At 39.0% G+C, this 17,762-nt stretch overlaps 1 protein-coding gene across 1 annotated transcript in view; it reads right to left on the reverse strand.

Moving 5' to 3' along the window:
• MYRFL (myelin regulatory factor-like) overlaps positions 1-17,762 on the reverse strand; it is a 45,932-nt gene that overhangs the window by 17,780 nt on the left and 10,390 nt on the right. The window contains exons 3-13 of the mRNA XM_019470465.1: positions 16,704-16,771; positions 16,351-16,609; positions 14,742-14,833; positions 12,763-12,910; positions 9,464-9,659; positions 8,210-8,286; positions 6,814-6,924; positions 6,150-6,240; positions 3,064-3,264; positions 2,548-2,656; positions 1,960-2,069 (exon numbers count right to left, since the gene is read on the reverse strand). Coding sequence (XP_019326010.1) covers positions 1,960-2,069; positions 2,548-2,656; positions 3,064-3,264; positions 6,150-6,240; positions 6,814-6,924; positions 8,210-8,286; positions 9,464-9,659; positions 12,763-12,910; positions 14,742-14,833; positions 16,351-16,609; positions 16,704-16,771 — 1,462 coding nt within the window. The remainder of the gene's footprint in view (positions 1-1,959; positions 2,070-2,547; positions 2,657-3,063; positions 3,265-6,149; positions 6,241-6,813; positions 6,925-8,209; positions 8,287-9,463; positions 9,660-12,762; positions 12,911-14,741; positions 14,834-16,350; positions 16,610-16,703; positions 16,772-17,762) is intronic.

The raw sequence follows: 17,762 nt of genomic DNA on the forward strand, positions 1-17,762 counted from the left end.
AACCAAACCAGCCAATATCCTGCTTATCTGGAACTAAACTTGGAACGTGAGATAACAAAGTACAAGGCCTCATCACCTGCCTAACTGAAAGCAAAGATACGAAGCAACACCCATTTACTACTCAAGGTGCTGAGTTATTCTGGAGTTGGGAGCTCCAGACGTTTAAAGCAGATGTTCCACCTGGACATCAGATGTTCCAAATCTCTGAATTCAATATACATCTTAAACTGTTAGACACAGATCTCTCCTGCCCCTGTCACCCAAAGGTCGCAGAATTGACATTCACATGCTCTGCCACAGGTGTTAGGAGAAAGAGGAGAAAGCACAGATTTACCTAACTGTATTAAAACAATGTTGAAATGTTTGTGAAGTGATCACAGACCTAGCCAATTAGTCAAGAAAATGCTAAGCAGCAAATAAGCCATTGCTGTAACAACTCGTTCCTGCTTGGGCCACATCCATGGCAGAATCACGTCCTGCAGGGTGCAGCAGGCTTTCTCCATTTGCTAAGTCACATCCCTGGAAGACATCCTGGCAAGTGTTGTCCGGAGACCCAAGCTACAGAGTAGAAAGGGAACACGATGGGCCCAAATGGCAGTGCTGTGAGGCACTGTTACAGACGGTATTTTGTGTGATATTTCAGCAGACAGAGATATAAATCAAAAGCTCAATTGTCCAACTTAAAAGTTTTGTCATAAAAAAACTGATGACCCCAAAGCAGTTGGGGGGGGGCTCAAAAATGCAAATGATGATGCAGCTGTCACACAATGTAACAGGAAGGGCTAAAGGGCAAAACAAACCCAATGTCACTATCTAACACCACTGCTCTTCTATGAGCATCTAGAAATCAGCTACAGGCTGGAACCCTGACCAAATACAGAAGATTTTCTAAAAGTCTCCTTTTCAACAGTATCTCTAGAAAGTGCTCTTTCCTCAGCTTTATTCAAAGTGTCTAATTCATGCTTCCTTTATATGGAATACAGCCTAGCAGATTTAACCTATGAATTTAATTTATTTGTAGCCTATCAAAAGAAGACAAATGAAATGCAATATTTTTTATAGATATTTTCTCCAAGTTTTGTGGTGTAAACTTGTGTTTTCTATAGAATAATGAAAGAATGCATGAATATAATGAATACAGGATCATGTTCATGACATCATCCAGACAAGACAAGGTTACCCATTATCGGCTGTAAGCAGGAAAAAGCTGGGAAGTGGTCCTTGACCTGCAGTGAACCAGCGCACAACAGAGGGGCCGCTCTGAGCCATGCTGTGGACAAGCGCTGTCTACAGTCATGTGTGACTGGACTCTGTGACTGACAGTCCCTTGCAGTCCTATTTCTACAGGAAAAGTAGAGGAAGAGACCACAGGACAACAGACTAAGGCATTGTTTCCAACCTATGAGCATGGTAATTACTTTGTGTGCCATAAACATTTTATAGTATATGATTTTGAAGCTATAATAAGGATTTCAGATGACCAGAAAAACCTTCCCACAGAGCACACAGAGTTAGCATTTGTATTTGGTATGAAGTGATTACACCCGGATTAGAGTAAGGAAGTTTTTATTTAACAAATAGAATGCCATCATTGCTTAATTCACTTCTGGAACACTTAATTAACTTAAACACAAAAGAATGTTTTGGAGTCCCACTTGTTGGACCAATGCTATGAAATCGATATCCACCTTTATTCAGCAAAGCTAGTTTTTTTCCTTTTCTCTTTATTGTATGTTTATTTATAACGAGATTTTAATGTAAATACTTTTTGTCATTAAAAGATTCAGCCATTTACTAACACCTGGTGGTTCAGTTTTTCTCAATGATTTGCCAAACACTATTTTTGTAAACACATGTGGAGGCCTAGAGCTTTGTATAAAGCATAGTGTTTGTTTATAGCTCCATATACGAAAGGAACAGTCTAAATACACACCTCCACCTTCTCTCTCAAGACCATACCTTGTCAACCATGAGGAAGTTTTCTATTTTTTCTCCATCATTACAAGAAATTTCTCCAACTTCTCTAACAGCTTGAGGTAAAAGCTCCTTCACCTCCTGGGCTATTATTCCTGTTCACAAGATAAACTAAAGTCAGGAAACACAGTGGCATACCATTGACCATGGTTGTGTGCTTTGAGTCGACCAACCTAAAAGCTACAGGTAGGGCCAAACATGATCTAGAATTTCTCTGTGGTAGGAAAATCCAGGATTTCACTTTTTTTTTTTTTTCCATTCCACAGAAAACAAACAGAAACCTTTAGAAGTCCAGTTTCTCTGCAATAAGAACAAAATTGTTTGTGGTCACGTACTTCATTTTCATTAACCCTCTGGAAAAATAACCCTCAATCTTTAAAAATTGAAACGGAAGTTGGAAAATACCAGAAATACTTAATTTTGGCATTTTTATATCACAAGAGAAACACAGAACAGCGTGCAATTGTAGCACCCTAAGAAATGAGGATGAAATAGCAGGGTGTTAAAAGGCACTATGGCACAATGAACAACAGTGGAAGTTAATGAAAAATGGGAACAGAGCTGACTGAATACCTGTTTCATGAGTATTTTTTATTCCCATAACAGATGCAAATTCAGGCTTGTAGTCATACTCCACCAGCCTCATTTGTGTTATTCTTCTCAACTGCTCATTTGTATCGACCTAGTTGGATAAATACCAAGATTCGTATGTTGAAACGTTAGGAACGGTCATGGCACCAAGGACTTCAGTGAGATAGCAACAAGCCTGACATGGCCACTTGGCCAATCTTTGCATCGAAAAATACGGACAATCTTCTCATTCCCCATTAGCAGAGTGCTATTTGTATTTGTATTGCCAGTTACCCTTCAGTCTGACAACTCCCATTTACACAGATATCCCCAGCTTCTGTGGGCGGCCTCTTCCAAAGTCCATAGGCGATGGCTCTACAGAGCACAGCGGTACACCCGATTTCTTTAGGCCAGCATTTCAGCACACCCAGGGTAAAGAAGGTGCTTCACATGTCAGAACAATGATCCACACGTGCTGTGGCGCAAACATAGATGCTCTAAATACTCCCCCGCCCTCACCTCCCGGATATTCTGTTTTGCTCGGCTGTCAGATGGGTGCATGATTCTGCCCATAACTTTTGCATTTCCGCAGACAACCAGTGCTTCGTCTGGTGCATCTGTGTTAATTCCTACTCGACCATGATAGACTATCGTCTCTGGAACATGTCCTCGCTGCCACAGTACATCACTGTCATTCTCAAACTGCCCTGGGTTAGATGCCTGGAAGAAAAAAATTATGTTTAAAGATATAGTATAACATAGATGTACTATTGCTTATTCCATCAGGAATTCAGGGAAAATGAAATGCCAAATCTTTAATATTAAAATTGTATTCAAGAGCTTTTCTAACACACCAACAGAAAAAAACAGAGTGGAGTCACTTCTAAGTAAGTGTTTCTACTCATACAGCATCGGCCTCATTGCTTTTTCCCTTGAATTCTACTTTATTATCACCTTAAGCTAAATTATCAATGTCCAAAGCTTTCCAAATTTTAACTTTGACATTATGCCACATAACCATTTATTTACCAGCAAATTTTAGCTGAGGCTGGAAATCAGAAAAGAGCAAACAAGGCAGAGATTAAACACACGTGGTTCATAAAATCCTCTGTAATGTTTAAAATTAACTCAGAAATTTCATGTCAAGGAAACAGGGTCTTTTAAAGAACACCAAAAAAACAACAGAGTGTGTATAATTAGAAAAGGCATTTGATTTCAGTAATTAATTTGTTTTTTTTTTTTAACTTTGAATTCAGGCTTTAAAATTTGAGTCTCAAGAAAAGTATGATCACTATAAAAAGTTCGCACTCATTTAAAGAAGCCAGGCTTTCACAAGGCTTTGCCATCTACAGGGCATGGTGCTGAGCACCTATCACCGTTTGCCACAATTAGAGCATGATCTGATATGCCTGATAACCACTACTCAGCTGGTAGTTTTGTTATGTTATGTTTGAGTGTATAAAGGGCCAGAACGTGAGTTGCTTTCTCTCACGGTGCATTTGCACAGCTTTGCCACTTTAAGGTAGCCAGTGGCTGGCTCACTGTACCCTGCCACTGAAGCCCCGTCAGACATCTGGAAAATGACTTTTTTTTCCTTTTCAGCTTTCCTGTTGATATTTTCACCACTTCAAATCACAGCCTCTTAATCCTTCTCTTTTTCTGCCTTCTTTTTTCTTTGTCTGGAATAGTGGCCAGGTTTGCAAAATCTCATTCCCTGGATTCCTATTAAAAAACTGTCTCACACACATCGAAAGAGCTCTCTTCACTGAAATTTCAAAAGAATCTAACATTAAAAATGGTAGAAAAATGCAAATTTCTAAATCTTACATAAAAATATTTATCTTATAAGGTAAAAATAATCCCAAGGATGAGTCAAATGTGAAAATTCAACAGCTTTCCCAAATTAGTAAAGAGATTATATTTGTAACACTGCTAGATGCAGAAAGAGAAATTCAACGAACACAGTATTGTGGAAATTAATGGACAAAAGAGGAAAAGAACTAACTATGCAGGAATGACACAAACACAATGCTTCAGCATCCTGAAATGAAAGAACCCACAGCAACGGCCAGGATGATGAAACTTCTCAGCAGGGCAGAAAACTACTGAACTCCAAACATTGCTTTCAAAGCCCTTTCGCAGCTCCACCCAGAAAGGAGCTCTCAGCCATATTGCCCTCTAAAAACCTAACTGTAACTGCAGGAAGAGGCTTTATGGCACAAGAAGACAGAAAGTAATGGCCCATACGAAAAAGGAGCCAGGACCGAAACCGTCTGAAAGCCCTCATCTTCCTTTGGAAACCCCTGTGCAACACCACACATACTGGGGATTTGCATTTTTGCTCTCTCCAAACCCGAATGCTAAACCAGGCTGTAATCATAAGCCTAGGCAGACGATGTGCCACCAAAAAGGACCCAAGCAATGGCCTACAAAAAATGATGCCAGGACTAAAAGCTTTAGACAGCCCTCACCTATCTTTAGGAGCTGCTTCCCAGTCCCGCTTAATACACTAGAGCTCTTGGTCTTATTTGACTCTAAAACAAAATACTAAGCCTATTCCTCACCGTAAGCCAAGGACTAGAAATACTCCATGCAAAAAAGAAGCAGCTCCTCAATTGGCCCACACGAAAAAGTTCACTGGACTGCAGTCTTCCAGAAGCCCTCACCATCCTTTGCAGCCCCACCACATGGCACCTATGCATTTCCCATCTTTCTAAGCCCTAAGCATAATCTTCACCCTAGAAATAACCATAACCCTAGACTACACCCAGTTCAGATGTTAACCACCAGCTATTGGTCATGTGAAAAAGGGACCAGGACTGAAAGCTTTTGGCAGCCCCCACCTTTCCTTGGCAGTCCCCTTGCAACCCCACTCATGCTGGGGCTCTGCACTTTCTCTCTCTCCTAACCCTAACCCTCCATAGCTCCTGTTACAATAGAGCTCTGGGATTTTTCCTCTCTTCTAAGTCTAACTCTATAGGCTAAAGCTGAGTACTAAAAGGAAAGCTTTATGTGGATCAGAGGACTGAAAAGTAATGGTCATGAGGAAGAGAGACCAATTCTTCCTTTTTCTGTTTTGAAACCTATATTACAACCACCGAATTAAGAGCTGGGACACTCTGGAAACACACTGGAAAGGGGCAGCTATGGGTCTTAATCTTCCTAGAGCTGCTTGACCTTCTTCCCTTGCATTTTTTTTCATTCTCATCCTCCTTTGAAAATGAAGCATCTAGCCAATGAAAGCATTTACCAAGTCATTTACCATTTACAAAGCATTTACCATTTCCTGTCAAGTGCCGGAAATTGTTTCACCTCAAAGAAAAAACAATCTGGAAAAGTCAATGTATTTTGTATTGGAATTCACAACAAGCTTTCTTTTTAAATTCTTCTATAGCTCTGCTTTTAACATTTTAAAATGCCGATAATTAAAAGATAACAACATATTCATATATTCATATAATATGCAACAGTAATCTTTTTTCCTCAATCTTTTTGATTCAATGGTCATTTTTATGCCCAAGAATTACCCCCCCGTAGTCTCCTATGAATATCAAAACAGTTTTGTAAATACGTTTCACATGAAAGCAATATAAATTTCTACCTACCCTTACAATGATCTTTTCAGAGACATTTGCAGACAGTAGATAGAATTCAACCTGAGAGACAGCATACAGTCCAACTACCAGCATGAAGTATCTAATTTGAAATTGATTTAATCAAGATAATAATTGAAGTAATGTCTTCTCACAGAAAAAAATAAAATGTTTTAAATGCAACTGCTGTTACTGATTCATAAAAAGATAGCCAGAACATTTTTTAAATATATTTATGTTACAATATGAAAGAAAAAATATTTCCTTCGCTCTCAAGTAATACGCTCTTTCAAGCCCCACAATCACTGAAAATGAACAAAGATTACAGTAATTTTGACAAATTTAAGTAATGAAGACTCAAAGATGAAGACCCTTCCTTCCCCAGAAGAAAATGATCATCATTTGGTTTTTTGGCTGCCTGATTTTGTCAGCCAACATTCTGGCTGTGATTTCCTGAAACAATCTCTAACCACAAGGATGAGATACTTTCTTTTATTCTCACATCATCCTGTGACTCTAGAGGAGGCCTTTAAGCATACCAACTATCACAGAATTTGAAATTAAAAAAATCACAGGATTTGGCAATGCTGAGATTTTTCACAAACATCAGCTCCATTCTAAAGTAGACCACCTCTTTTCCACTTCACACACACAGGCCAACTAGCTACAGCAATACCTCTGGTCAGGATTAGGTTTCCCCTTTTTTCTCATATTATTTGCTGTTGTTTCACTGAAATGCAACCTTCCCAGTGTTACTTTAGTTATCTGGTCCCCTGGCAGATCAACTCTAAAATAGAAAAGAAAACAAGATCAGGGAAATAGGCAATTGAGATCTACCTGGCTCAAGCCAGATTTCCTCAAACTCATTAATATAGTTTTGAGAAAAGCTGACAAATGAAAAAACAGAGGAACCCCAGTAAAAATGCAGTAACCCTGGTTTATAAAAATGCATTAAAAACACAGTGACTATGTCAAGGAGATAAACAAACAGGATAAAGCACCAGCAGTGGGAAACTGTTCTTAGTAATAGGAGTCTTGTGTTTCTTGGTCTGTTTGTACACGGTCTTGAACATAATAAAACCGTATGTGTTCCATATGATGGGTATTTGTTGATTGCCAAGGGTAACATTGCTTATTATTGGATCTGAGTTTCCACATTAAAATAAATAAATTTTACTGCTTGCCCCTTTTTTCACCTGCACCTAATTTTTATGTCTGGAAGTACAAAATACAGACCTATGTCTCAAATACATAGTGGCACTGCTCCTGTCAGTGATAAATAATATGAATAAAGAGTTTGCATGGAGAAAACAACAGTCCATTGACTGTGTTCTCATCTGGTATAAATGAAAACTACACCATCAGCACCCATGAAACAATTTACACCCAGAATCTATTCTTCAGTATGCAAAAGGAAGAAAAATGCCATGATAGAGGTAATTAAGTGAAAATTGAGCTCTCCTTCCAAGCTCAAAGCTAATTTTTGCAGATTATATATTGCAGCCTTTATTCCAGCACTGTCCTGTCAAACTTGACACTGTCTTATCTTTTTCTGTTTTAAGGCTTCTTTAATTATTTATAGAGAACAGAACAGCTCCAACAGAAGACACTTATGCCAGAAGAACAAACATTGATTCTGTCAGTGAGTTAAGATGCAGAAGAACGGCAGAGAGTTCCAGGGAGAAGCTGCATGTATGTTTCTAGCAGGGGCACTCCCCCTTAAAAGCACTGCAAATACATCTCATGCCCACGTAGAACAGGAACATTACTGACATTTCTTAAGATGGGAAATGCATCTGCCATACAGCTCATACAACAGTGTTGCCAGCTGAATATAAACATTTTGGATAGGCATACTTAACACATTTGTAAAGCTGCTGAAAATTTTCCTTAATGAAGGGAGACCAGGTATATATTACTACTGTGATTCTATGCACACACGCGGAATGGAATCTGGACAAAGATCAGAAGACCGGCTTAGAGCTACTATAAGTTTCCAAGAAACAACTACTTCACATTTCTGACCAATCAAGTATTGAAATAAAACGGAATAAATTTCTCAAAATTCTTACTTAACAGGATGGAAAGTTTTTTTGCTTCGATCTGACTGAGACTGTTCAATAGCAATTGTTTGATTTGGAGCTTCCACCTATAAAGAAAAAAGAATTTTCAAAAATAACAAGAATATTAAATTTCAAACACATAAAATTTGCAATAGAAATTAATAGGCAAATTGTGTTTGAAACAGTGAAATCTCTCTCATTTCTCATGGAACTCTATAGAAAATAACATGGGAATTGACTCCTGATCAATTGACACCTGACAGTGCTGTGTTCCAGCTAGTCTGAAGCCCCAAATCATTCTGTGGACATAATTTGAAAGGGGGAAAAAAGGAAAAGTCACGCATTAATTTGCGACAGAAAAACTGCTTTCTGAATCTAGACTGTTACTGGCTCATCCTATCCCAAAGTATAAATGTTAATATATATAATTTATATATTTTATACCTCACGCATTATTGCGACAGAAAAACTGCTTTCTGAATCTAGACTGTTACTGGCTCATCCTATCCCAAAGTGTAAATGTTAATATGTACCAAGCAGCACTTTGCTTCAGATGGGAACAGATGACAGTAATATTCACTGATTTCTTCTGCATTAGAATGCATTAAGCAAAACTGGTAGTAACTGCCTTGTAAAACAGCTACATGGATTTTTTAAATCACTTAAATCAATTAACCAGTTTTGGTAGTAAGTAAAAAACCTGGTAAAATCTTCCAAAAAGATTAACATTTCTTACTACTTCTGTATATGCAAGCTTGTGGACCCATATTGGCTGGAAAGAATTTGGTTCTTAAAATGAAAACGGAAAGCCTGGCAAGAAGAAATGGGGAATTTTTGTTGGTTTTCTACATGTGCGCTGTTCAGGAAAAACAGATTTGATCCTTTTTCTTTGCTTTGTGAATTGTTGTTTACAACGCATCTTTTCGACCAATGGGTAGACTGGCCACCTACACACCAGATGACGCTCCTGCACTGCCCACAGAGGGAACAAAATTTCAGCCAAAGAGAAGGAAGTCAGTGAAACTATGGCAAACAGGCAAACATGACATCTCTCAGCATATATCAGCACAAGCATCCATTAAATGTCACTTTTTTCCAAAAGAGTTCCACACGGAAGTCACCAGTAACTTAAGAGTTCTCTTTTGTCAGTTCTTGGTCAAAAATGACTAAGAAAAGAGTTCATTTCAATTATTTACCTTATTCTATGGATAATCACATACTAATTTATTAACAGTAATAATCACAAAGAGGAGAAATACTTGCCTTTATTCCAAAAGCTTTCAAGTAAAACTTTTCTATTGGTTTCCCCCCCAGCTGAGTTTTGACATATTTTGGATGTCCAGTGATTCCAATATGGACTGTGATTTGGAAATGATTCTTCTTCTGGCACACAAAGGCATCATCTGTTGTTGAAAAATTAAATCCTTTGTCTGTGACAATGTGATATCCTACAGTGGGTCTACAAAAACAAGAAAGAATAGCAACTTTAAGTACAGGCATATTTGAGTGACATCTTGAGTTCCTATTTTTTATGTGGTCTGAAAACCCATCTGAGTTTTTACTGATAAAATGGGAGCCAAAATACATCTTTGCAATCACCAGTTCTACCAGTATTTTCTTCTTAGCCTCTTAGAGGTGTAAAAATGAAAATGCATATAAAGTGTACTCTAATTCTCGTCTGACACATGAAATGTTTGGAAACCAGAGGTGGAGAAGCTTGCAAAATCCTCACTTTCAGATCTGGTATAAAGGAACTCTGTTCACCTAAAAGCACAACCAAACCTTTTAGTGTATTCAAGCACTCATTATAACATTGCTATAAACAACAGAGCTGAACTAGTGCTGCAGACAACAACGTGCTAATGAGCCAGCAAGACTCCCTATTTTGTTCCCAAATTCCCACACCAAGTGCTTCTGCAGAAGCTGCTGGGATTCAAATAAGGCTTTACTCAGGCTAAATGAAAAGCTATCGATACTGACCCTCTGGCCAGATGACTATAGAACTCTCCTTTATAATGTTGTCCATCCTACCCCAACTAAGGAAACCCTATTCTATTTATTCAAAGGGCTAATCTGTCACCCAAAGAGAAGAGTATTCTGTCCTTATGATTCACAGCAAACAAGGAAAGGTATCAAAAGATCTTTCTAAAAGAGCCAGTGAACTCACCATCCCAACAATGTTTCCAGTCCTCTCATTTAAGTGATGGATAATTCTGAAATAATAGGACTACATGGTTCTCTTATATGGGCATTGGCTTTTCTTGCTAATGAAAGTTTGATAATGATGATCTCGTCTGATGCTACAGAGAACCTCCCATTAACACAGTTACTGAAGATGGCTTTTCAGAACTCACCCATTCGTTTGCACATTATTAGTTGGAAAAATCAAAATGTACAGACTTTACAAGAAATGTACAGACCTTATTATCTTTTTATAAATTAAGAACGAAAGGCCCCTTTCAAACAATCACCGATTATCTGGGACAGGGAATAAAGAGAAAATTACTCTGTTACTACTTCAAAACTACCAAGCCATATGTTAATTCATATTTAAAATTATAATGAAGTGTCTACCATCTCCTCAAACCAGCATTATTAAAGAAGCAAAGCTTCTTCAGTTTCTTCCTACAACTGGTAGTTCTTTTTATTTATGTAGGAAATGTGTCTATTTCATAGTAGGGGAAGGAGTCGTTTTTCAGATTTAGGTGTGAAGCAAGTTCATTAGCCGATATCCTTAGAGCAATTTCAGAGTATTTGCTTACATGCAGACAAGCAGATTGAGAAGCGAAAGTACAAATTTCCATTTCTCCAAGTTTAATTGTTCGGAACAATGACTCCCAAAGAGGAATTTCTTGTTTATCATTTTCTGAGGACACCATTTACAGTAACTAAGAGCAAATACATATTTTGATCTGATCATACAAAGAATGGTCAGTCTTACCAAGCAGTACAGCAAAACTTGGAAGAACTTTTAGGTAGCAAGGGATATCCCTGTCACACAAGCATGCCTACTAGAAATACACTTCAAATTCCTCTTTCTATTCAGAATTTGAGTCTTCAGACAACATCTTTGGAATAGAGTCCCACCAGTCACAATAGTAATGGGGCAAGGGGCTAAGAAAGTGCCAAGCAGACACGATGCAGGGCATAATTAATGGCAGAGTAATCTTCTCTAATGAATCTACCTCAGCTAACAGCATTTTGTTGTTAAAATGAAATAATCAAAAGGTTAAAATACTGGATGAATAAAATGGAAAATAATAATTAACCTTAGAAATGCCCTTAAAGTGGGCACAACAATTTCAAGGTACAGGACCAATCAATCTACACTGAGCAGTGATAAGCACGTGACTCTTTTGAGGCTAACAGAATACAGGATCACTACTCAGAAAATCTGTGCACTGTGCCGTAATTACAGTGCATCCTGGAACAAAGGCACTGCCATTGACCTCGCTTAAAAGTAACGCTGACTTCCTCTGCAAATAATATCTCAATCCCCTTCCACAGTAATGGTAACGGTACATGTATTTGGATGCTTTAACGCTCAGCATCACATTGTCTTTGTTGAGACAAGCCACCAAGAAATGTAAGTCTGGAACTTCAATTTTAAGTGTATGGGAACCAACAAGTAATTGGGTAGCGTCAGGAGAGCAATCTCCCAACATCAGCTCACAGCTCTAATGTAGTCGTTGACTGAAAGCATAACAGGAGTTGGAAGCCACTTTCATTTAGAGTGACAATTCACATCACAAACACAGCTGGAGGTTTCTTGGCCCATCCAGCTCCCAAGGAGTAGAAAGGTGTGAACACTGAGCTGTCTGCTCTCTTGTCATGTCAATACCCTAGGAGAAGGGTTGTGTGGGACACAGTAAGATGTGTATTGCCCCTATCACGCTGTGCACAAACAGGGAACGTCAGTGTCCAGCAATGACACTGATACACTCCAAACTCCCACAAGTGCTTTAGGCAGGTTGGGCTAGAGGAACATTAAAAATCACTATGCTATTTAAGTCCTGCGGAGACAGTGACAAATTGTTTACACCAATCCTGGCGAACTGACCAGACACTGTAGAAGGGTTTTTGTTAAAAGGAATGATTCACTAAATACTAGAATGGAGAAAACCAGGGATGTGAAGTGAACTTGGAATGACCTTTCCCAGATCATGTGGCCAAAAAAAAGGATTTACAGTTCTGATTTATACAGGAAAATGCTAAATCTTTGGCTATACAGTTGCACATCGTACATAATTACTTGCCCCAATGTGCTTGACAAAATAAACAAAAATTAAAGGTATTTTAAGTTAAACTCATTTTTCTTTTGCCCCTAGATCCTCGAAGGGAAATCAGAAAACCTGGCATGAATTTCAACCAGTGTTTAAAGTTCTGCTTATCTGATACATCTGCAGGTTCATATTCCATCATGCCTGCTACACCTCCTTCTCCAGTCTTATTTTCAGTAAGAACAAGGGATGCCAAATGTATCATTTATTCCTACAAAACTACAATACCAGCAAAAAAACCCCAAGAAACCACGTTTTCCAAGTGCAAACATCAGTGCTTACAGTTTTTCATAATTAGAGTTAAATAAGCTGTTCCACTGAGAAGTTTGATATGGTTGCCATGTTAGAGCTTGACAGCATTTTTCCAAAGCTGCATTCTGTCCATCACTGTCATATTCTTGCACTTCAGCAGCACAGTCCTTAACAGTTGCTGTAGAAAGATAGTGAAAATTCAGTTATTACTTTTGTGACTAGCCAAAAATCCTGCATAAACATTTTTATAAATATATTTACATATCTACACATACATATAAAGCACAAATATACTGCATATATATTTAAATCTGATTGTCCTTTGCAGTTATTCCAAAAGATTGTGTTATATTCCCTTGCCCTAGAAAATAAATTTTTCAGCTTTCCTGATTTGCAAAATATTACACAAGTAACACGTCCTATTTTTATTCTCTCCAAAAGGATGGCTAGTTTCCTTTTTTTTTTTTTTGGGGGCTGGGGGAAGGAAAGCTAAGCATTTTACTGTACATCTGCAACACTGCAAGAAGCAATTACACAAAATAATTACATATGTTTCCCATTCTCTCTACTACAGGTTTAAACTGAATATACTCCAACTCACTGCAACAGGTACTTCGTCCCAGAGCAGGAGGCAGAGTTTTCCAATAGCAAGCACATTCACCACTACATCTGCTTGACTGGTTAATGCTTTCTGACTATACATTACAGCATTCTGAGATAGACAGGGTCAACCATAATTCTCTGAGATATTATACATTTTATGAAGACAGAGGAGAATGTGATAAGAGAGACAGATAAACGGAGTGCAGTAAGGACAGGAGAAAATAAGTCATTGAGCATATAAGCTAAGATCCATCCACTGCCAGTGGCAGCACAGTAAGACAGAGCCTACAGAATCATTTCAGGCCCAAGCTGCATTTGCAATTCCCCACTTCTGACATACAGCAGAGTGAAAATATAAAAAAAAACCCACAGTAAAGAAATTCACACCTCATTTCTAAATGATCCCCATGCCATTTTTACCAATGGCTGTGTTCTTTTTCCTATAGCACGTGCGTCAGTAAGATTTTATTAATAGTGACTCCCAAGGAAAGCATATTTCAAAGCTGTGCCTTTAAGTATTAAAACCAGCAATAGCAATTTTAGATACAGAAGCGTCTGCTCATCTTCTCTTTCCAGCAGAGGTAGACTTAGAGGACTAGTCACAATCAAGCAACACTGATCAAATAAAAGATACCAAAGGAAAAGTAATCTACTAAATCCAGTTGCTACTCATTAAAAGCGTTCTAAAAGATTGATTTAATGCTGAAGAATAACTTACTCCGAAGAAATAACAAGCAACTCTCAGGTTTTCCACTAACAGACAAGGGTGAAATTCCTCAGATAAACTGTTCATTACAAACTGTTCATTTGCAAAGAGCCTCACGCTTCACAGAAGCTGATCCATTTCTGTACATGCCCGATAACCTTTTTTGTATCAATTAGTATAAGCTTAGCATTTTTATCTTGATAAAACAATGAATTAAATTAATTGGGGAAGGGGTGGGGAGAAGCACACAGCTTTTACCAAGCTTGTGCATGGATACACTTTGTAGAAAAAATACAGAGTTGAGATGATAAAGGGAAATTGCAATCTGTTTGCTCATCCACCACATTAATTCCCTGTTAAGCTGACCCAAGATGGTTTATTTGCCCAGTCAATTTAGTGCCAAGCAAAGTCAGCAGAGTATAGTATCATCTGTGTACTGCAGGCTCACACATGGAAAAGGGCAGAATATTTTGTCCAGAGAGTCCTCAGGAAACACGAACCTCTAACGCTTCTCTCTTCGACAAATATAAATAGGTCCTGGTTTTCAAAAACACTGAAAAGGTAAATTCCTCCAAACCTGGTAGTGGAGTACAGACTGTTAATACAGCTACCTTTTCAGAGCCAGCAGGAGCTGTGCTCTTAAAATATTTACTTGTCTACAGTATGAAACATTAAATTTCATCTTCGCACGGTTGCTTACCTTGTCTGGAGTCCCGAGACTGAACTGGAGAATCAGTGGCATCTCCCAGTAATTGTGAGAGCTTCCTTTTTTTGCCTGACACTGCAGAAATACTTTTTTAAAAATACACGTTACATTAGTCATTTATAAGTATAAATACAGATATTACAGAATCATAACAAGAGAATACCCAGGTATCCCATTCTAATTGTATTGTCACCCAAATTCTGACTTGCTGGGGGGAGGAGATTGCTGTTGGCTTTTTAAAACTGAATTATGCAATTTTTCCTTCCAAAACATAAATTAGTTTATCTTTTTATTTCATATGAATAGAGAAGTTGATCTCTTTTTAAAAATTTACACAGTGCGTATGTGGCACGGTTTTATTGTCTCCTGACATTTGCATTAAAAACACAGCTTTATCTTAAGTAATTGTACTCCACCAAGCACGAACTCACTTTCCTTCTTATACAGAAAACACTAGTAGCAGTTAAACTAATGCGTTAATGAACAGATCTCAAGGGGCAACTGATGGGTAACAGTTTTCCCCTTTCCCAGAAACTGAGATTTCAAAACATGCTCCTTTGTGCAAAGGGAAAAAACTTTATTCCAAAGTTTTGATATTATAAAATGTAAGCTAGAATATCCTGACAGATGGTCATTCCTTCTGGATGGGGGAAAAAACAAGCCAAACTCTGGGTCTCAGTCAGGCCCAGTAGGGTCTCAAACTAAGGTTTCTCCGCAAGCAGAAGAAAAGCCCACCCACCACATTGTTATTCTTTTTCTGGGTTTGTCCAAAAGTTCCACATTTGATTAAGAAGTATTTTGTATCTTAAGTTCCAATAACTAAAGTATTCCCTCAAAAAATAATATGATTTTGACTAACTGGCACCTTCTACTAGAAAACAAACAAATAAAAGAACACAAATAGCTTCAGTGAGAAACACAGGCACAGCTTCCTTCCCCCACACACATGTAACACATAATTGAGCTCTGTACAGAAGAGGAGACAGGGACAGAGCATCTGCAAGCCCAGGACTAACACTGATGAATTCACATTTCTCTCCCCATACCAGGGAGGTCCCTCTCTAGCATGCATCAGTCAATTCATTCTTACTAGGTATCACGGCTGGATGCTTGCACTAGCCAGTGTATTTTAAATAACTAAATCATTAATAATTAAGCATCCACAACATGCTGGTGGGTGAATATGGCAGATGGTATACAAATACCATTTCACTTGCTTACATAGATATGACAATATTATTATTTTTTTTTTCTCTCATGCCACTTGTCAGAACACTTACAAGATCCTTATGGACCAATCCCTGCAATAGGTATTGCAAAACGCCTGAATGTTTTTATAATCCAGTTATGAAGCACCTGTTGATCCCTCTTTAGCCTTCTAATGTTTTAAAAATTGAAATCCTTTCCTACTTCCAATCCGAACTTCAATCAAGATGTTTAAAGAACCCTCAACCACAAGTGTCTCAAAAATGTCTAAACACTGCCATCCTGTGGAAAACCCTACACCCATGGGAATTTTACACCAGTCTTAAACCACGTCTTCTACCAGCTCTACTTTTTTTTTTATCTGTCCCATCCTTTGCATAAAAGCTTTATCATTTACCCAGAAGTCTGAGATGCATTTGGCTGAAAATATGAATAATTAAAACCCAAACAGCTGGAGGATGTAGAATTATTCCAAGGAGTCACAGCATTTTCTGTCTTCACACAGCAGCCTTGGGGGATGTTGCAGGGATGCCCACTGGCACTGGGGTCAGAGTAAGTCTCCATGAACCTGCAGGGAAGCTTGCTGGGTGCCACAGCAGATGGGCATGGGAGCGGAGGCTGCGGCCCACTGGGCCACGTAGCATCATGCCACATGGCTGCAAGAAGTAAACAGACAAGAAAGTAAGGAGAAAGAAGAGGAGCTGGAGACCTTCCTACAAGCTTGGGAGAGGCAGAATTCATGTGACCTACTCTGGAGCTGTGGCGGAGAACATGGTTCCGATCCAGAGTCCGGTGGGGAGTCTGGTAACTGGCTTTGCCTAGGGATGAAAAAGAGATTTTAATTTCTACTGGGAAGAGACATGGAGGATGACCACAAGGCAATGCTGAAAGCAGCTGAAGGGGGACCACCAGGCTACTAACCAGGATCTTCAGGAAGCACGGCTCACTGTGGTTGCTGCCCCTTCTCACAGGAGCAATGTCACTTGTGCTTTGTGAGACCATCTCCTATGGCCCTCCACCTCTCCCCCATGCAGGGAGGCACCATCCCTGCTAGCTCTTGCCCTCCAGGACCCACTCACTTCAATCCTCCTTCCTTCCCATGAGCTGTTCTTCCGTTACCTCCGGGCACACCACTAACTCTGAATACACGGAGCTCACAGGGGCTTTAAACCCGTTCTCTCTAGACTATAGGTTAAAGATCTGTAGCATCTTTGTCCACTAACTGTAGCCAATTTCTTAAGACCTTAGTCTGGCCAAAGCACTCTCAGCCACTATCAGATGTTAGCAGGTCCCATTTTAGCACCTAACTCACCAGAGAGGCAGCCCAAGTGCGGCAGGGAGCAGGAGCTGCCACACGGGTGGGGAAGCACATTTGCCCGGTTTGAAACAAGAGCTTTTACAAGCTGACCAAAAAGATCTGGAAGCTTAACCTGGGGTTTCCATGGGTGACAAGCTACTCTCACTCTTTTCAATCCTACACAGATATTCCAGTTCCACTTGGAAGAATGTAGTGGGAGACCAATAATTAATATCTTCTAAGCCTAAATCACAAAAGAATTGAAAATAAAGAGTACTAACAGGTCCATCCCAACAGACACCTCAAAGAAAAGCTTCAAAAACAAAACAAACCAAAAATCCCTCTCATTCCTCACAGCGACAAGCCATTCAGTCATGTTTTAACCCAAACACCATTGCTGACCCATTATTTATTGTGCCTGAGTTTATCACCGGGGCGAATCTCGACGCATTGCTGAAACCTGAATAAAGAATAAATCGTAAGGGCAGGGCTTGAGCAGCGGGGGCCTCGGG

This window comes from Aptenodytes forsteri, unplaced genomic scaffold (genome assembly GCF_000699145.1).
Source record: "Aptenodytes forsteri isolate BGI_AS27 unplaced genomic scaffold, ASM69914v1 Scaffold366, whole genome shotgun sequence".
Classification (NCBI taxonomy): domain Eukaryota; kingdom Metazoa; phylum Chordata; class Aves; order Sphenisciformes; family Spheniscidae; genus Aptenodytes; species Aptenodytes forsteri.